Genomic DNA, 21,757 nt, shown 5'->3' with positions numbered 1-21,757 from the left:
TGGAAACAACCTTAGGAAGAAAACCAGGTTTGGTATGCAACACTACCTTATCGGAATGAAAAATAAGATAAGGAGAATCCCATTGTAATGCCGAAAGCTCAGAAACTCTGCGAGCAGAAGAAATAGCAACCAAAAATAAAACTTTCCAAGATAATAACTTAATATCTATGGAATGCATAGGTTCAAACGGAACCCCTTGAAGAACATTAAGAACTAAATTCAAACTCCAAGGAGGAGCAATTGGTCTAAACACAGGCCTGATTCTAGTCAGAGCCTGACAAAAGGATTGAACATCTGGAACATCTGCCAGACGCTTGTGTAGCAAAATAGACAAAGCAGAAATCTGTCCCTTTAAGGAACTTGCTGACAACCCTTTCTCCAATCCTTGGAGAAAAGATGAAATCCTAGGAATCCTAACCCTACTCCATGAGTAGCCCTTGGATTCGCACCAATAAAGATATTTACGCCATATCTTATGGTAAATTTTTCTAGTAACAGGCTTACGTGACTGAATCAAGGTATCAATGACCGAATCAGAGAACCCTCGCTTAGATAAAATCAAGCGTTCAATCTCCAAGCAGTCAGCTGCAGAGAAATTAGATTCGGATGATGGAAGGGTCCCTGAATGAGAAGGTCCTGCCTCAATGGAAGCTTCCATGGTGGCAGAGATGACATGTCCACCAGATCGGCATATCAAGTCCTGCGAGGCCACGCAGGAGTGATGAGGATCACCGAAGCCCTCTCCTGTTTGACTCGAGCAATCACCCGAGGAAGGAGAGCAAATGGAGGGAACACATATGCTAGGTTGAACGACCAAGGCACTGCCAAGGCATCTATCAGTTCAGCCTGAGGATCCCTGAACCTGGATCCGTATCTCGGGAGATTGGCATTCTGACGAGACGCCATAAGATCCAGCTCCGGCCTGCCCCATCTGAGAACCAGTTTGGCAAAGACTTCTGGATGGAGTTCCCATTCCCCCGGATGAAACGTCTGTCTGCTCAAAAAATCCACCTCCCAGTTGTCCACTCCTGGGATGTAGATTGCCAACAGATAACAAGAGTGAGCTTCTGCCCACTGAATTATCTTGGTTACTTCTGTCATCGCTAAGGAACTCCTTGTTCCTCCCTGACGATTGACGTAAGCTTCAGTCGTTAGGTTGTCCGACTGGAATCTGATGAATTTGGCCGAAGCCAACTGAGGCCAAGTCTAAAGCGCATTGAATATTGCTCTCAACTCCAGAATATTGATGGGAAGTAGGGACTCCGACCGAGTCCACACACCCTGAGCCTTCAGAGAGTTCCAGACTGCACCCCATCCTATCAGGCTGGCGTCCGTTGTCACTATCACCCAAGAGGGTCTCCAACTTCTTATCCATGGGGTCTTTGAAAGCACAACTGTCCTCGATAGGGATAGTCGTACGCTTAGCCAGGGTAGAGACAGCTCCCTCCACCTTAGGGATCGTCTGCCAAGAATCCCAAACGGTGTCAGCTATAGGGTACATTTTCTTAAAAATAGGGGAAGGGGAGAACGGGATACCCGGTCTTTCCCATTCCCTTGCAATAATTTCCGAAATTCTCTTAGGAACCGGAAAAACGTCAGAATAAGAAGGAACCTCCAAATAGCTGTCCATCTTACTCAATTTTTCTGGCGGGACCACAATAGAGTCACAGTCGTCCAGAGTCACCAAAACCTCTCGTAGCAAAAGGCGGAGGTGTTCAAGCTTAAATCTGAAGGATTACGTCCGAATCTGTCGGGGGCAATGCACTTCCTGAGTCAGACAGTTCCCTCTCAGACAGAGCCTCCGTACCCCCCAATTCAGTGCCCTGGGAGGGTACATCGGAGATCGCCATCAAAGCATCAGAAGTCGCAGGGATCACACAGGCCTCTGTCCTACTGCGTTTGCCTTGTAACGCTGGCAACTTAGATAAAACCTCTGAAAGAGTGGATGACATAACTGCAGCCATATCCTGCAGAGTGAATGAAGCAGACGCAGTTGAAGAACACGGCGTTGCCTGAGTGGGTGTTAAAGGCTGTGACGTTTGGGGAGAAAGTTGCAGCATAACCCGAGTCTCATCAGTCTGAGAAACATCCTTAGATATACTTGCATTAAAGAAAATTTGTTCTTTACACTGTAAAGCCCTCTCAGTACATGAGGGACAAAAAGGAATAGGGGGTTCCACATTGGCATTTAAACACACAGAGCATGTACTTTCCAGAAAGTCAGTCATGACAAAAAAATAAGCAAAGCAATAATGGTCGTGTACTAAGGAATAAACTTTAATTAAAATAAAAGTCAAGCAAATATATGGAAAAAAAAGAGTGTACTGTGTCTTTAAAAATTAAAGCTGTATAATTTGTACTGCTCAGCAAAGGACAATACAATCACAGGGAAGCACTATAAGTTTTCAATAGTGTAAGCAAGGATAGAGGCGCCTATGGTGCAGGTAAATGGTGGTACAATAAGTGCTAATAGCCCACTCTACACAATGTACTGCTAAAATCCAGCCTGCCTCTATAGGCACAAGTGAGTGCCTTCAATAAATGTGAGTACATTGTGTAGAGTGGGCTATTAGCACTTATTGTACCACCATTTACCTGCACCATAGGCGCCTCTATCCTTGCTTACACTTTTAGATCTTCTTCCATCGGATGCTGATAGAGAGCTTGCCACCTTTTGCTGCCTTTCACAGCCAGCTGGATTGCTGTTAAAACCCAGCCTGCGTCTACCGGCACAACTGAGTGCCTCCTCCTATTGTGAGTACCTAGTGTTCACATAAGTTTGATATTTCAAAATACCTTTTGATCTGCACCATTGGCGCCTCTTTCTTGTTACTTTATCTTAAGTTTTCAATAGATCTCCCTATGAATGTACACTCTAACCTTGCATAACACTTTAGGGATAGAATTCAGCACTTGCACCTCGCCACAGCTCTGCTGCGGCGCCTACCTGTCCTCACGAGTCAACTAATAGTACTCCGTGAACGGCGTGCCTAAGATCGCTTGTGAGAATTACTGAAACAAGCTGACTTAGGCCACACCGGAGCCCCAAGACATACTGCCGATTCCAGACCCGGATATCAACTGCGCGGCTAAGCGCGCAAACGCTAAGCCCCGCCCATTGTGGGCGGAATCTAACTCCCCCTGAAAAATATAGACCGCATGGGGAATAATAATGTCGGACAAAAACGGAACCAAAACGGAACCTCTTAGCGTACAGTGAACCACCAATGTGCCCCTTCAAACACCATACCCCTGCCAATTAGCGTAGCAAAAATAAAGGCTAGGTCACTGGAGTTAGAACTCCCGTACACCATCTCCCAGCGTCAAGCCCACAATTTAAGTATATCAACCGGGCTCATCTTCTTACTTATTAGAGCCCACTGATAGCACAGCTGAAACTTCAGCTCCTAACAAAGAAGGGAGACCTATGCACACAATTCATGTACTTTGTGCAAATTGATTACCCATATCTGGTATAGTGAATAAATGTCAGTCTGTTCTGAGTTACCCAGTCTCCCAGAAGCAAATGACTGTACATACCTTGATGCTGAGCGTAGCATGAACTTGTCCCACACAATGAAGATGTCCTTTGCATCACCTCCAGCAGATCTGTGGGAACAAACAGGGTCTTAGATAATATCTGCTAAGACCATCAACAGGGCAGCAAACAGTATGGGAGGCGCAGAGAGAAAAGAAACACTCCCAGTTCCCATTGCTGAAAAGCCTGTAGCTTTACCCCTGAGTAAAATAGCACACACTAATACCAAATCTAAACTAACACCTCACTTTACCTCTTCCTATCACTAACACAGGCAAAGAGAATGACTGGAGTGGGAGGGAAGGGAGGAGCTATATATACAGCTCTGCTGTGGTGCTCTTTGCCTCCTCCTGCTGACCAGGAGGCGATATCCCATAAGTAAGGATGAAATCCGTGGACTCGTATCTTGTAAAAGAAATACAGTTTACAGATTTATGATTATATTTTAGAATGCTCATATCCTAGGTGAATATAAAATAATGTCAACTTACTTTTTAAATGCAAAACTTTTCCAAAGGTCATTAATTGTGGCTTGAAGTCCTGATTTGTTCTCATTTAATTGAGCATCTTTTTTAAGACCTTTGCCTGTTAAACCACTAACTTTGGCAGGTGCTAATGGCTTTGTTTTAGCTTTTAGACTTGAACCCAAAGACTTTGATTTATGTAATCCAGGTACCTGGAGAAAAAAAAATAAAAAATGAAGGAGCTCATATTTAGTTGACACCTACAAGTGGCTATATTTAACACATCTATCAGTCACTTAAAAATCCATTTCACACACACAAACAGGCGAAATTAATCTAATAGTTGACTTTGGTGATAAGAAAATAGCTGATGCCAGGTGTATTAGCTGCAAAAAAAAAACAAACAAAAACAAAAAATCAACAACAACATGGAAATGTCTGCATAAAACAGTGATTTTAAACAATGTTCCAATTTACGTCTATTATCTCATTTGTTTTTGTCCTCTTGCCATACTATGTTGAAAATACTTAGGTAAGCTCAGGAGCTCGATTGGTCATTGCACCTAAATGCCTCATGTTATTGGCTCATCTAATGCTTTCAGCTAGCTTCCAGTGGTGTATTGCTGCTTCTTTGACAAAGGATACCAAGAGAATGAAGCAAATTAGATTAACAGAAGTAAATGGGAAAAGTGTTTAAAATTGTATGTTCTATCTGAATCAAGCAAGAACATTTTTGGGTTTCCTGTCCCTATAAAACCATTCAATATAAAATCAACAATTGAATAATGAAAAGTCAATGCAGAAACAATTTCAAACAACCAGTAATTTTTGTCTGCCAATTTTAATCACAGACTCCAATACATGTACTGTATACTGTGAACTCTTGCACATGGTCAGCAGGAGCCGGTGCCTCATAAATTGTGTATATAAGAATACTGTGCAAATTGCACACAAATAGGGAACATTTTTAAAAATTGCATGCTCCATCTAAATTATGAAAGTTTTATGTCCTTTTAAGTGCCTTATGTCTATAGAACAAATAAACAGCTGGTTAAATGCCCTCACTCTTCTGTTGTCCAAGATGTTCTAGCATTAATAGCCTACAAGTAATAAAGTTATTGTATTACCTTGTGTTTTGCATTAATGTTCTGTCTTGCAGACTGTTGAACTGGAGAGGTCTTCACAGCAGTGAAACAAAAAGTACCAGGCTCCTAAATAAAAAGAACCAATTTACCCAATTAGTTCTGGGAAATAGTTTTAAAATGTCAAAATAAGATTTTTACTCACTAAAGTAATTCTAAACAAATAACAGAGAATGCATACAAAAAAACCCCAAATGTGTATTCAGACAGACAGGCTATAGGAAGTTTGATATTAGCTTTATACCATGTAGAGCTATGTAATCATATACTGTACATACTATTTACTCTCCTCTTTCCCCATACGAAAGTGCATAGCCGTTAATATGTTGTTCTCTTTATTGAGAAAAATATGGTCCAGATATTCTCAGGCAACAAGGCAACAAGTGGGTAGGTCTTCATATGCTGCTCTGGATATGAAGATATTTATTTAAGTGTAAATCTAGGTTTCACTGATTTTGACTACAGCATATTAACAGATGGATACTACCAAAATAGAAGGCAGCAAGGGAGGGTGAACATATGCAAGAAAGAGCTAGTCTTTACACAACTGTTTAGCAGAAAGGATAATGATAACTGGACAGAACCAGAAGCATATAGAACAATAATCAGGGGGTGTAGTATACCCTATGTTGCCAACCCCCCCCCCCCCCCCCCCCATAATACACAGGCAACTTCAAACCCTTTATTTGAATGTGGCAATCCCCATCTTTCAAATGAGTGGTCCTGTTTTCCTCCAGGTGCAAGATGAATGTCGTAACAAGGACAGTGTGTTCTATTTTAGGCATGGTGATGAATTTAAGAGGCCCCCAGAAAAATATTCAGTAAGAAACTGAGAAAAGAATACACATAATGCACTCACTGACGTACAAAAACAAAGCTTAACTGATAATTTTCTTTTCTTCTGACAGAAAGAGTCCACAGCTGCATTCATTACTTTTGGGAATTCAGAACCTGGCCACCAGGAGGAGGCAAAGACACCCCAGCCAAAGGCTTCAAAATACCTCCCCCACTTCCCTCATCCCCCAGTCATTCTGCCAAGGGAACAAGGAACAGTAGGAGAAACATCAATGTGAAAAAAGGTGCCAGAAGAACAAAAATGTGCTGCCGCCCCATAGATAAAGCACGGGCGGGAGCTGTGGACTCTTCCTGTCAGAAGAAAAGAAAATGATCAGGTAAGCATAGTTTATGTCTTTCTTTTTAAACAGGAAGAGTCCACAGCTGCATTCATTACTTTTGGGAAAACAATACCCAAGCTAGAGGACAATGAATACAAACCAAGGGTGGGTACAAAAAACTCTATCTACCACCGAAAGGAAGAATAGAGGCCCCATGAGATATCCAAAAGATCAATTAACACAGAGCAACCCGAGGTCGTTGCAGGCCCACTGTCCAGAGAACAAACTTCCTAGGAGGACAAGGACCAGAAGATAAGTCCATAGCCAAGAAAAAACGTCACTAAGATAACAAGACGGCCACCCTCATTCCTGACACAGCACCATACCAACTATGGTGATCCAGAAAAAATCTGCGAGTTCCCCCTTGTAACCTAAGCAGGACAAGACCAGTCATGTTAAGTATAGACAAGCAGAGACAGGAAAACCGTCCCTGCAGCTTAAAAAGAGCTCACCAAGAGAGCACACAGCAACCTAAGGCAAATTCGCGATGATCCTTCCACTGGCAACAAAGCCATCTTAAGCCATCGTGGGACTCATCCCACTGAACAGTGCTGAAAAATCTCAATAACCGCTCCCAACCAGAAAAACATAATTTATGTAAGAACTTACCTGATAAATTCATTTCTTTCATATTAACAAGAGTCCATGAGCTAGTGACGTATGGGATATACATTCCTACCAGGAGGGGCAAAGTTTCCCAAACCTTAAAATGCCTATAAATACACCCCTCACCACACCCACAAATCAGTTTAACGAATAGCCAAGAAGTGGGGTGATAAGAAAAAAAGTGCGAAGCATATAAAATAAGGAATTGGAATAATTGTGCTTTATACAAAAAAATCATAACCACCACAAAAAAGGGTGGGCCTCATGGACTCTTGTTAATATGAAAGAAATGAATTTATCAGGTAAGTTCTTACATAAATTATGTTTTCTTTCATGTAATTAACAAGAGTCCATGAGCTAGTGACGTATGGGATAATGACTACCCAAGATGTGGATCTTTCCACACAAGAGTCACTAGAGAGGGAGGGATAAAATAAAGACAGCCAATTCCTGCTGAAAATAATCCACACCCAAAATAAAGTTTAACGAAAAACATAAGCAGAAGATTCAAACTGAAACCGCTGCCTGAAGAACTTTTCTACCAAAAACTGCTTCAGAAGAAGAAAATACATCAAAATGGTAGAATTTAGTAAAAGTATGCAAAGAGGACCAAGTTGCTGCTTTGCAGATCTGGTCAACCGAAGCTTCATTCCTAAACGCCCAGGAAGTAGATACTGACCTAGTAGAATGAGCTGTAATTCTCTGAGGCGGAATTTTACCCGACTCAACATAGGCAAGATGAATTAAAGATTTCAACCAAGATGCCAAAGAAATGGCAGAAGCTTTCTGGCCTTTCCTAGAACCGGAAAAGATAACAAATAGACTAGAAGTCTTACGGAAAGATTTCGTAGCTTCAACATAATATTTCAAAGCTCTAACAACATCCAAAGAATGCAACGATTTCTCCTTAGAATTCTTAGGATTAGGACATAATGAAGGAACCACAATTTCTCTACTAATGTTGTTGGAATTCACAACTTTAGGTAAAAATTCAAAAGAAGTTCGCAACACCGCCTTATCCTGATGAAAAATCAGAAAAGGAGACTCACAAGAAAGAGCAGATAATTCAGAAACTCTTCTAGCAGAAGAGATGGCCAAAAGGAACAAAACTTTCCAAGAAAGTAATTTAATGTCCAATGAATGCATAGGTTCAAACGGAGGAGCTTGAAGAGCTCCCAGAACCAAATTCAAACTCCATGGAGGAGAAATTGACTTAATGACAGGTTTTATACGAACCAAAGCTTGTACAAAACAATGAATATCAGGAAGAATAGCAATCTTTCTGTGAAAAAGAACAGAAAGAGCGGAGATTTGTCCTTTCAAAGAACTTGCGGACAAACCCTTATCTAAACCATCCTGAAGAAACTGTAAAATTCTCGGTATTCTAAAAGAATGCCAAGAAAAATGATGAGAAAGACACCAAGAAATATAAGTCTTCCAGACTCTATAATATATCTCTCGAGATACAGATTTACGAGCCTGTAACATAGTATTAATCACGGAGTCAGAGAAACCTCTTTGACCAAGAATCAAGCGTTCAATCTCCATACCTTTAAATTTAAGGATTTCAGATCCGGATGGAAAAAAGGACCTTGCGACAGAAGGTCTGGTCTTAACGGAAGAGTCCATGGTTGGCAAGATGCCATCCGGACAAGATCCGCATACCAAAACCTGTGAGGCCATGCCGGAGCTATTAGCAGAACAAACGAGCATTCCCTCAGAATCTTGGAGATTACTCTTGGAAGAAGAACTAGAGGCGGAAAGATATAGGCAGGATGATACTTCCAAGGAAGTGATAATGCATCCACTGCCTCCGCCTGAGGATCCCGGGATCTGGACAGATACCTGGGAAGTTTCTTGTTTAGATGAGAGGCCATCAGATCTATCTCTGGGAGCCCCCACATTTGAACAATCTGAAGAAATACCTCTGGGTGAAGAGACCATTCGCCCGGATGCAACGTTTGGCGACTGAGATAATCCGCTTCCCAATTGTCTACACCTGGGATATGAACCGCAGAGATTAGACAGGAGCTGGATTCCGCCCAAACCAAAATTCGAGATACTTCTTTCATAGCCAGAGGACTGTGAGTCCCTCCTTGATGATTGATGTATGCCACAGTTGTGACATTGTCTGTCTGAAAACAAATGAACGATTCTCTCTTCAGAAGAGGCCAAAACTGAAGAGCTCTGAAAATTGCACGGAGTTCCAAAATATTGATCGGTAATCTCACCTCCTGAGATTCCCAAACTCCTTGTGCCGTCAGAGATCCCCACACAGCTCCCCAACCTGTGAGACTTGCATCTGTTGAAATTACAGTCCAGGTCGGAAGAACAAAAGAAGCCCCCTGAATTAAACGATGGTGATCTGTCCACCACGTTAGAGAGTGTCGAACAATCGGTTTTAAAGATATTAATTGATATATCTTCGTGTAATCCCTGCACCATTGGTTCAGCATACAGAGCTGAAGAGGTCGCATGTGAAAACGAGCAAAGGGGATCGCGTCCGATGCAGCAGTCATAAGACCTAGAATTTCCATGCATAAGGCTACCGAAGGGAATGATTGAGACTGAAGGTTTCGACAAGCTGTAATCAATTTTAGACGTCTCTTGTCTGTTAAAGACAGAGTCATGGACACTGAATCTATCTGGAAACCCAGAAAGGTTACCCTTGTTTGAGGAATCAAAGAACTTTTTGGTAAATTGATCCTCCAACCATGATCTTGAAGAAACAACACAAGTCAATTCGTATGAGACTCTGCTAAATGTAAAGACTGAGCAAGTACCAAGATATCGTCCAAATAAGGAAATACCACAATACCCTGTTCTCTGATTACAGACAGAAGGGCACCGAGAATCTTTGTGAAAATTCTTGGAGCTGTAGCAAGGCCAAACGGTAGAGCCACAAATTGGTAATGCTTGTCTAGAAAAGAGAATCTCAGGAACTGATAATGATCTGGATGAATCGGAATATGCAGATATGCATCCTGTAAATCTATTGTGGACATATAATTCCCTTGCTGAACAAAAGGCAATATAGTCCTTACAGTTACCATCTTGAACGTTGGTATCCTTACATAACGATTCAATAATTTTAGATCCAGAACTGGTCTGAAGGAATTCTCCTTCTTTGGTACAATGAAGAGATTTGAATAAAACCCCATCCCCTGTTCCGGAACTGGAACTGGCATAATTACTCCAGCCAACTCTAGATCTGAAACACAATTCAGAAATGCTTGAGCTTTCACTGGATTTACTGGGACACGGGAAAGAAAAAATCTCTTTGCAGGAGGTCTCATCTTGAAACCAATTCTGTACCCTTCTGAAACAATGTTCTGAATCCAAAGATTGTGAACAGAATTGATCCAAATTTCTTTGAAAAAACGTAACCTGCCCCCTACCAGCTGAACTGGAATGAGGGCCGTACCTTCATGTGAACTTAGAAGCAGGCTTTGCCTTTCTAGCAGGCTTGGATTTATTCCAGACTGGAGATGGTTTCCAAACTGAAACTGCTCCTGAGGACGAAGGATCAGGCTTTTGTTCTTTGTTGAAACGAAAGGAACGAAAACGATTGTTAGCCCTGTTTTTACCTTTAGATTTTTTATCCTGTGGTAAAAAAGTTCCTTTCCCACCAGTAACAGTTGAAATAATAGAATCCAACTGAGAACCAAATAATTTGTTTCCCTGGAAAGAAATGGAAAGTAGAGTTGATTTAGAAGCCATATCAGCATTCCAAGTCTTAAGCCATAAAGCTCTTCTGGCTAAGATAGCCAGAGACATAAACCTAACATCAACTCTAATAATATCAAAAATGGCATCACAGATAAAATTATTAGCATGCTGGAGAAGAATAATAATATCATGAGAATCACGATTTGTTACTTGTTGCGCTAGAGTTTCCAACCAAAAAGTTGAAGCTGCAGCAACATCAGCCAATGATATAGCAGGTCTAAGAAGATTACCTGAACACAGATAAGCTTTTCTTAGAAAAGATTCAATTTTTCTATCTAAAGGATCCTTAAACGAGGTACCATCTGACGTAGGAATGGTAGTACGTTTAGCAAGGGTAGAAATAGCCCCATCAACTTTAGGGATTTTGTCCCAAAATTCTAACCTGTCAGGCGGAACAGGATATAATTGCTTAAAACGTTTAGAAGGAGTAAATGAATTACCCAATTTATCCCATTCTTTGGAAATTACTGCAGAAATAGCATTAGGAACAGGAAAAACTTCTGGAATAACCGCAGGAGCTTTAAAAACCTTATCCAAACGTATAGAATTAGTATCAAGAGGACTAGAATCCTCTATTTCTAAAGCAATTAGTACTTCTTTAAGTAAAGAGCGAATAAATTCCATCTTAAATAAATATGAAGATTTATCAGCATCAATCTCTGAGATAGAATCCTCTGAACCAGAAGAGTCCAAAGAATCAGAATGATGGTGTTCATTTAAAAATTCATCTGTAGAGAGAGAAGATTTAAAAGACTTTTTACGTTTACTAGAAGGAGAAATAACAGACAAAGCCTTCTTTATAGATTCAGAAACAAAATCTCTTATGTTATCAGGAACATTCTGCACCTTAGATGTTGAGGGAACTGCAACAGGCAATGGTACATTACTAAAGGAAATATTATCTGCTTTAACAAGTTTGTCATGACAATTATTACAAACAACAGCTGGAGGAATAGCTACCAAAAGTTTACAGCAGATACACTTAGCTTTGGTAGATCCAGCAGGCAGTGATTTTCCTGTAGTATCTTCTGGCTCAGATGCAACGTGAGACATCTTGCAATATGTAAGAGAAAAAACAACATATAAAGCAAAATAGATCAAATTCCTTATAAGACAGTTTCAGGAATGGGAAAGAATGCCAAATATCAAGCTTATAGCAACCAGAAGCAAATGAAAAATGAGACTGAAATAATGTGGAGACAAAAGCGACGCCCATATTTTTTAGCGCCAAATAAGACGCCCACATTATTTGGCGCCTAAATGCTTTTGGCGCCAAAAATGACGCCACATCCGGAACGCCGACATTTTTGGCGCAAAATAACGTCAAAAAATGACGCAACTTCCGGCGACACGTATGACGCCGGAAACGGAAAAGAATTTTTGCGCCAAAAAAGTCCGCGCCAAGAATGACGCAATAAAATGAAGCATTTTCAGCCCCCGCGAGCCTAACAGCCCACAGGGAAAAAAGTCAAATTTTTGAGGTAAGAAAAATATGATAATTCAATGCATAATCCCAAATATGAAACTGACTGTCTGAAAATAAGGAAAGTTGAACATTCTGAGTCAAGGCAAATAAATGTTTGAATACATATATTTAGAACTTTATAAATAAAGTGCCCAACCATAGCTTAGAGTGTCACAGAAAATAAGACTTACTTACCCCAGGACACTCATCTACATGTTTGTAGAAAGCCAAACCAGTACTGAAACGAGAATCAGTAGAGGTAATGGTAAATATAAGAGTATATTGTCGATCTGAAAAGGGAGGTAAGAGATGAATCTCTACGACCGATAACAGAGAACCTTATGAAATAGACCCCGTAGAAGGAGATCACTGCATTCAATAGGCAATACTCTCTTCACATCCCTCTGACATTCACTGCACGCTGAGAGGAAAACCGGGCTCCAACTTGCTGCGGAGCGCATATCAACGTAGAATCTAGCACAAACTTACTTCACCACCTCCCTTGGAGGCAAAGTTTGTAAAAACTGATTTGTGGGTGTGGTGAGGGGTGTATTTATAGGCATTTTAAGGTTTGGGAAACTTTGCCCCTCCTGGTAGGAATGTATATCCCATACGTCACTAGCTCATGGACTCTTGTTAATTACATGAAAGAAATCCCGGAATCCAAGGAGCGATCCATCCCGGCAACCGCCACTGCCGGTAGAGAGATGGGCACTAAAAGTCCCCCCAACAAAGGGGAGGACAGATTCATAAAAGTAAACAGTCCATGCTTCAAAGCAGACTGATCTCCGAACTTCCTTCCAGGATAACGGTCCCAGCCCCAAGGCTGGTGAAAGACCTTTTGTAGACAAGAGTCTCAGACCTTCAGAAGAAAAAAGGACGGATCTACGAGGCATCGAAGCCCCAGAGTAGAGGGAGAGAAAGTCCAATCCTAAAGTAGTGGCCGAAACTAGGGTGTCACCTAGCCCCCTAAATTTAGAGTACAAAAAGAAGACGTATGCAGAAGTGGCCCGAGAAAACCTGCCATCCCCACAAAGTTTTAACTCTGCCCCGCCCCCAACACGGGCTGAGGCGCAGAGAAATTATGCTCAAGATGGGGGGCATACCCAGGAAAATAATTATTCTCAAAGAGAAGAATACCCACAAGGTAATAGGTATCCTCATAAAGGTAGATACAATAAGTGGCGCAGATATTCTCAGGGTAACCAATCGCCCCAGTTAAATAGTGCACACCAAGAAAATAATTCGAGACAAGCTGAACCCCAGGGGCAACCACGCCAGGATAGAAACAGCAGCCCTGATTCTGAGGGAACCCAATGGTCCAGGAATCACTACTATGGGGCATCAAGAGATAGGCCCAGGGGTAGAGGTAACTTGTATGATCAAGTAGATCAGCTTAGTACCCAGTTAAATCGGTTGAGCGAAAAATTAGCTAATATGAGTCAAGCGTTTACGGCTCAGCCACCAAATAATACTTTTTTAGGGGTACAGCCAGTGGTCAACAGTGGGCCACAGGCACAATCATAAGTACTCAGATATTACCTGAAAGAGGGAGAAGAGATATACCAAATGAAATGATAAATGTCAATAATGGTACCAATCATAATCTCTCCTTACAGACCGGAAACGGACGATTTAGCTGTGATGACGAGCAACCTCGGCCTGAAAGCTCTAACCAATCTTCCTTTGCAGCATTATCTTAACCTAGTACACAAGAACCCAGTCGACCCTATTATAGAGGGGACCGGTAAGAATGAAGTTTCTTCTGCATCAGGTAACGCAGCGGATTCAGGTAACACGTGGCGAATACCACAGATGTATGGTCATGACAATTTTGTGTGTGTAATGGTAGAAACTGCAGGGAGATATTATGTATTAGCTGAGCTCCAAGATTCAGTTTCCAACCCTATCATGGGATTAATTGATACTGGATCTCAGGCAACTATTCTATCCCACAGGTACTACACACAGCTAAATGAGATAACGCCCCACAAACCTAAGCTAAGGGAATTTGATGGTTCGCAATAGGTGTTGAGGGTGATCCCCTCAAAGTATGGGGTACGGCATGGTTAAAGCTAAAGCTAGGGAACAGGGTCATAAGACAACCTGTCATTATAGTGAATCTGCCAACTGATCGTTTAATCATTGGTATCGATCTCCTGAAGCTATTAAGCACCATAATTGATTGCATAAATAATGTAATTTGGTCACAAGTAAAAAGACCTCTTAATTATGAGCGATCCATTATGTCTCACACCAGACATCCCTGTCACGTGGTGGAAGAGAAGCCAGATGCTGTAGAGATTCATTTCAGGAATAACTCTGTACCTGAAGTAACTATCCTGCAGATAGATGATCAGACTCCCCTAAGTGGCTCTGATGATCATACTTTTAAAATTCCGCCTGGAAAAATAGCCAATATTTTCTTAGATGGTGATGTATTAACAATATCTCTCCACAATGGGGACCCTAAATCCCCTTAAGGCGGAGAACATACACAATTCCTCGCAGAAATTGCGAGAGTTAAATAGGATCTATTTATCCCTATACAAGTGCATGACCTTGGTAAAACCAAATCTGCTAAATTGAACTTAAGCAGGAAGCTAGCTATATAAGCGAAGGCTTATTAGCGCAGATAACTGAACCTAAAGTGATTAAATATCTTTCTCCCCAAGACCACTATGTCCAAGGCCTGGACGACAGGTCTGAGAGCTATAACGTCACAGCAAAGTGCTTATTATCTATATCTACAGGGAGTGCAGAATTATTAGGCAAGTTGTATTTTTGAGGATTAATTTTATTATTGAACAACCATGTTCTCAATGAACCCAAAAAACTCATTAATATCAAAGCTGAATAGTTTTGGAAGTAGTTTTTAGTTATAGCTATTTTAGGGGGATATCTGTGTGTGCAGGTGACTATTACTGTGCATAATTATTAGGCAACTTAACAAAAAACAAATATATACCCATTTCAATTATTTATTTTTACCAGTGAAACCAATATAACATCTCAACATTCACAAATATACATTTCTGACATTCAAAAACAAAACAAAAACAAATCAGTGACCAATATAGCCACCTTTCTTTGCAAGGACACTCAAAAGCCTGCCATCCATGGATTCTGTCAGTGTTTTGATCTGTTCACCATCAACATTGCGTGCAGCAGCAACCACAGCCTCCCAGACACTGTTCAGAGAGGTGTACTGTTTTCCCTCCTTGTAAATCTCACATTTGATGATGGACCACGGGTTCTCAATGGGGTTCAGATCAGGTGAACAAGGAGGCCATGTCATTAGATTTTCTTCTTTTATACCCTTTCTTGCCAGCCACGCTGTGGAGTACTTGGACGCGTGTGATGGAGCATTGTCCTGCATGAAAATCATGTTTTTCTTGAAGGATGCAGACTTCTTCCTGTACCACTGCTTGAAGAAGGTGTCTTCCAGAAACTGGCAGTAGGACTGGGAGTTGAGCTTGACTCCATCCTCAACCCGAAAAGGCCCCACAAGCTCATCTTTGATGATACCAGCCCAAACCAGTACTCCACCTCCACCTTGCTGGCGTCTGAGTCGGACTGGAGCTCTCTGCCCTTTACCAATCCAGCCACGGGCCCATCCATCTGGCCCATCAAGACTCACTCTCATTTGATCAGTCCATAAAACCTTAGAAAAATCAGTCTTGAGATATTTCTTGGCCCAGTCTTGACGTTTCAGCTTGTGTGTCTTGTTCAGTGGTGGTCATCTTTCAGCCTTTCTTACCTTGGCCATGTCTCTGAGTATTGCACACCTTGTGCTTTTGGGCACTCCAGTGATGTTGCAGCTCTGAAATATGGCCAAACTGGTGGCAAGTGGCATCTTGGCAGCTGCACGCTTGACTTTTCTCAGTTCATGGGCAGTTATTTTGCGCCTTGGTTTTTCCACACGCTTCTTGCGACCCTGTTGACTATTTTGAACGAAACGCTTGATTGTTTGATGATCACGCTTCAGAAGCTTTGCAATTTTAAGAGTGCTGCATCCCTCTGCAAGATATCTCACTATTTTTGACTTTTCTGAGCCTGTCAAGTCCTTCTTTTGACCCATTTTGCCAAAGGAAAGGAAGTTGCCTAATAATTATGCACACCTGATATAGGGTGTTGATGTCATTAGACCACACCCCTTCTCATTACAGAGATGCACATCACCTAATATGCTTAATTGGTAGTAGGCTTTTCGAGCCTATACAGCTATGAGTAAGACAACATGCATAAAGAGGATGATGTGGTCAAAATACTCATTTGCCTAATAATTCTGCACTCCCTGTATAGGTAATAAATCAGCAAAGCACCTGCTTTTAGTTTTAAATACTCCCCATAATCAAATATACATTGGCAATGTTCTCCTACATAGATATGCCATACAAATAGATTTGATTAACACTTGCCTCTGGAGCAGGTTAAAGGGGGACCCTGAAGTACTTCAAGATGAAAATGCAGCCCTGAAATCAAACCAGCAAATGCCATATGCTGTGAATATGCAGGTGTCTAACGATGTTATAATTCCTGCTGGGGCTGATAAATTCCTTTTATCCTTACAGGTAAAAAGGAGGTCAGAAATTAAAAACTTCTGAAACACTAATTTGCCTCTCCCATAGAATGTAAAATCTGGGTATCACAATGGCCCATATTCCCATGGTAAATATTGGAAATATTCCAATACATGTTATTGTGCATAACATGACCCCACTGGATATCCCCTTATCCAAAGGAACTACCATAGGATATGCGCTGGAATCAAGTTATTACACTTTTAGATTCCAGAATAATATAATTGGGCTAATACCTGAAGGATATTTAACTGAAGAACAATTAATAGAACAACCCTTTGCGTCTATTCCAGAGGGACTATTTACAATTCAATTTATTTATCCCTTCAGCTCAGAGGAAGGCATCTGTAAAATTGAAGAAGCCTCCCTGGTATTTGATCAGCCGACCAAACAGCAAGAATAACCCAATACCCAGAGTAGTGAGGGCAATGTAAATTGTAATCAAGGGGATCTCGCCTCTAGTTTGGAAGAAGCCTATGAAATAGGACAGCCTGAAATCTTTCCAGGATTTCAGCAAATAGTTGAAGAGCAAATATCTCTAGCTAATGGCTGTTGCAGCGATGATGAACGCCAACACCTACATATTTTTGCTAGGGATTCTTATGACTGTGGGACTACAGACTTGCACATTGCAGGAATCCAAACAGATCCCAATGCACCACCTGTCTTTGTTAAACAATAAAGACTTCCTTTAGCCTCATATTATTCTCTTGCAGAAATCATAAGGAACCTGAAAGTAAGGGGTATTATCAGACAGGTGCACAGCTCTTATAACAATCCTATTCTAGGTGTTCTTAAGCCCAATGGACAATGGCGTTTGTGTGCTGACTTAAGACACATGTCTGGCTGGCCTGTGCCATATATTGACCAATGCCTAGCGCAGATGCAGAGATCCAAAATATTCACTGCCATTGATTGTGCACAGGGAATTTGGACCATAAAGGTACATGAGGAGGACCAGTATAAGCTGGCATTCTCATTCCAAAAGGTCCAGTATGCATTCCAGAGACTTACGTTTGGATACATAAATTCAGGACATGATTTTGCTATATTCATGCATAGGGCTATGCCTGATGCACTGGAAAGGGGGACCTTGTCTTATGTTGATGATGTTTTAATCAAAAGCACAGATTTTGAAAAACACATCACAGAGCTTAAACACGTCCTCAGCCAACTTAAAAGGGCAGGTGTCAAATTATCCCTACAAAAAGCTCAATGGTGCCGCACTTGTGTAAACTTCTTGGGACATGACGTTACTTCTGAAGGGCTAAATCCTCAGAAGAAAAAGGTGGAAGCTATAGTAAATTCTAAAAACCCAACTAACATTATACATATACACACACATATAGTTGTGCTCATAAGTTTACATACCCTGGCAGAATTTATGATTTCTTGGCCATTTTTCAGAAAATATAAATAACAACACAAAAACTTTTCTTTCACTCATGGTTAGTGTTTGGCTGAAGCCATTTATTATCAATCAACTGTGTTTACTCTTTTTAAATCATAATGACAACAGAAACTACCCAAATGACCCTGATCAAAAGTTTACATACCCTGGTGATTTTGGCCTGATAACATGCACACAAGTTCACACAAAGGGGTTTGAATGGCTATTAAAAAGGTAACCATCCTCACCTGTGATTTGTTTGCTTGTAATTAGTGTGTGTGTATAAAAGGTCAATGAGTTTCATTTTAATTGTTATCATTCATATTTTCTGAAAAATGGCCAAGAAATCATAAATTCTGCCAGGGTATGTAAACATATCAGCACAACTGTGTATATATATATATATATATATATATATATATATATATATATATATATATATATATATATATATATATATATATATATATATGAGTGTGTGTGTGTGTGTAAAAAGAGAAAGAGAACAGCACTCCTGAGATAGAACAAAAGCTAGAATAACTTCCATGCCTGTTCATTTATATTACAACTCAGGATGCGCGTTCTTTTAGCACACTATGCCCCTTCACAGAGAAAAAATATCCTGTAGCATATCAGTCTGATCCTGCCCAATGACAGTCCAGCGCCGAAATACCAGGCAATTCTTCTCTGAACAAGGGAAGCAACAACCCCAGACGATCCTTTCGGCCTTCTGTGGGCCTAGTCAGTGAGGTGCAGTTGTATCTCTCTAAGGGCATGTGTGTACGGGCTCCACGTCTGGCTTACCCATTACTCTTCTTAGGGAGACCCAAGAGTAATTTACATAAATGTGAAAAAAGAGAAAGACAACAGCACTACAGGTGCACTCCATAAGACATAACACAACTGCCGTGGTGCTGCATAACCAATAGATACACAATCCAATTTTACTCCAATGTAGAATAAAAAATGCTGCACTCACCGGTCTTGAGAAAAAAAGTCCTTTTATTTTAATAAGACATCCAAAGCACAATTACCCCCAAACGTTTCGGTACCGCTCTGGTACCTTTCTCAATGGGTATATTCCAAATCTCCAACAAACAATCCTAACTAATTACACCTCTATCACCCTATTTAAACCCTTAGCGTGCCCCTAACTTCCGGTTTGTCAGTCCAATGCAGTTCCGTTACGTCACTAATGCCGAATTAGAGATGAAGAGAACAGCAGCGTGGCTAATTACCATAACCACTCCTCCTATGACAGGAACGGTGCATCGTCATCATCGGCTCAAAATAGTGAAAGCATAACACCGCAGCAGGCTGGCAACAACGGATGTTAGTAACAGAGGCAAACAACCTCTTAAAAATGTGAAATAAATGTGAAATTAAAACCTGTTAAGCCTTCCACTAACATAATATGATAGTGGTGCAAGATGTATAAACCTAATTTGGTAGCTTATCAATTTGGTGATATTCCATTAGTTATGATGTTTTATTATAAAAACAATAACATCCCCCTAATCTATCAAAGGGTTTAGTATACATTTAATCTGTTTGTTACAATTATAACATAAACATGCCTATAATCTAAATAACATCAGTACCCTCTTCGGTATCATTGTAATATGGTAGAAACTCGGGTTGATAACAACACAATCAGGACGGGTTCCTGCTTATGATCATATGTCCATCTTTCAAGAGAATAAAATGTCAGAAGAAGATTAGTGTCCAGATATTTGACTAGATAACGTTACATGACCAGAAAGAGACCGAGATTGTCCAATCATAGCCTGATCCAGCTATATAAACACATTATAGTCAAGTTGAACATTCAATCCTCTGGGAGTGACAGTGTCCAAACGATAGATCCAAGATGCTTCAATTTGCAAGAGCTTAGTTTGTCTGTCCCCACCTCTGCTCAGCGGTGGTACATGGTCAATGACCAAAGTTCTTAAGCTTGCCGCTGTATGCCCTGCTTGCATGAAATGCCTGGCGACAGGCTGGTCTGACTCATCAATCGCTGCTCTTATTGCATAGTGATGATTAGCCATCCTTTCTCGGAACGTGGTGGAGGTCTTTCCAACATAGACCAATGAACACGGGCATGTCAAGATATATATCACAAAGCTGCTGGTACAGGTCAATCTATGATAGATTTTATATTTCCTCCCTGTACGTGGATGATGAAATAGTGATCCAGTGAGCATGCTATTGCATGTGGTGCAGTCTCCGCATTTAAAGCAACCAAGTTTCCTGTTAGTGTCCATCCAAGTGCCCTTTTGGTAGCACCGTGTTGGGTCATTGTGGACCAAGATGTCCTTCAAATTGGATGCTTTCCTGTACACCATCCATGGTAGTTTAGTTAGAGTGAAAGGGAGGGATTTATCAGATCTGACTATCTCCCAGTTCTTGCGTACCCATTTTTCCAGTATTTGATGCATGGGGGTAAATGTGGTAATCAGATTAATCTCATTAGCATTGGTCTTCTCAATCTTCATCTTATGGAGCAGTGCCCTTTGGTCGTACTGTGACAGATTCAGTGAAGAGTTATCAATATCCACAGATCTGTATCCTCTCTCCTTAAGTTTGTCTCTCATTGCATTCTCTTGAAGGACCCTAGTCTCCATGAGTGTGTTGTTTCGAGCTACTCGCATGAGTTGAGAGTTGATAACCCCTTTTTTTTGGTGTGTAGGGTGAAAGCTAGTAGATAAAAGAAGGGGATTTTTATCGGTTGGTTTAGTATATAATGATGTACTGAATCTAACTGCCTCATCAACTATACATTTTGAAATTTTGAGGTCCAGAAATGGTATGGATTCCATGCTAACATCATACTTGAATCGAATGGGCGATTCCAATTTGTTGAGACCCTCAATCCAATTTTGTAAAGACTCCACAGTGCCCCTCCATACGAGGAACACGTTATCTATGTAGCGACCATAAAGTTTAATATCAGGGATTGATAAAGTCTTCATTATATATGTCTCATACCATAACATATATAGGTTGGCATATGCGGGAGCCATACTAGAACCCATAGCAGTTCCTGCTATCTGTAGAAAGTACTCTCTCAAATCTAAAGAAATTCTTCTCAAGGCAGAAAGTTAGCAACAGCCTGTACACCCCCAATACGAGGAATGACTGTGTACAGGCTGTCAACATCCATGGTCACAAGCAGGTCAGCCTCCTCCAACCAATCTACAACAAGAAGTTTTCTAATTAATGATGGAGAGTCCAGTATAAAAGAAAAAGATTCTTTTACCACTGGTTGAAGATAATGGTTAATGAACTCAGCCATTTTTGAACATAATGAATCCCTGGCAGACACAATAGGTATGCCAGGAGGATTAATTAATGTTTTATATATCTTGGGGAGCAGGTATAACACCGGTATTATTGGAAAAGGAATACTCATAAAATCACATTCATTCTCAGTTATCATACCTGCCTCCACCCCACATTTCAAAATATGGTCTAAAGATTTCTTGAAATACTCGTGGGATTACCTCTCAATTTTAGATAAGTACTGGCATTTGATAGTTGTCTATACGCCTCTTGGCGGTAATCAGAATAGTTTTGGATCACAATAGATCCACCCTTATCTGCTGCATGTATGATAATGTTATTATCAGATTTCAAGTTTAACGCTATTTTTTCATCTGTAGTGA

General features: G+C 40.8%; 1 protein-coding gene across 1 annotated transcript in view; it reads right to left on the bottom strand.

Annotated features, from left to right (window-relative positions):
• EXO1 (exonuclease 1) overlaps positions 1–21,757 on the bottom strand; it is a 169,241-nt gene that overhangs the window by 19,348 nt on the left and 128,136 nt on the right. The window contains exons 10-11 of the mRNA XM_053712281.1: positions 5,130–5,213; positions 4,030–4,214 (exon numbers count right to left, since the gene is read on the bottom strand). Coding sequence (XP_053568256.1) covers positions 4,030–4,214; positions 5,130–5,213 — 269 coding nt within the window. The remainder of the gene's footprint in view (positions 1–4,029; positions 4,215–5,129; positions 5,214–21,757) is intronic.

This window comes from Bombina bombina, chromosome 4 (assembly GCF_027579735.1).
Source record: "Bombina bombina isolate aBomBom1 chromosome 4, aBomBom1.pri, whole genome shotgun sequence".
Classification (NCBI taxonomy): domain Eukaryota; kingdom Metazoa; phylum Chordata; class Amphibia; order Anura; family Bombinatoridae; genus Bombina; species Bombina bombina.
This window is presented reverse-complemented; position numbering and strand designations above follow the sequence as displayed.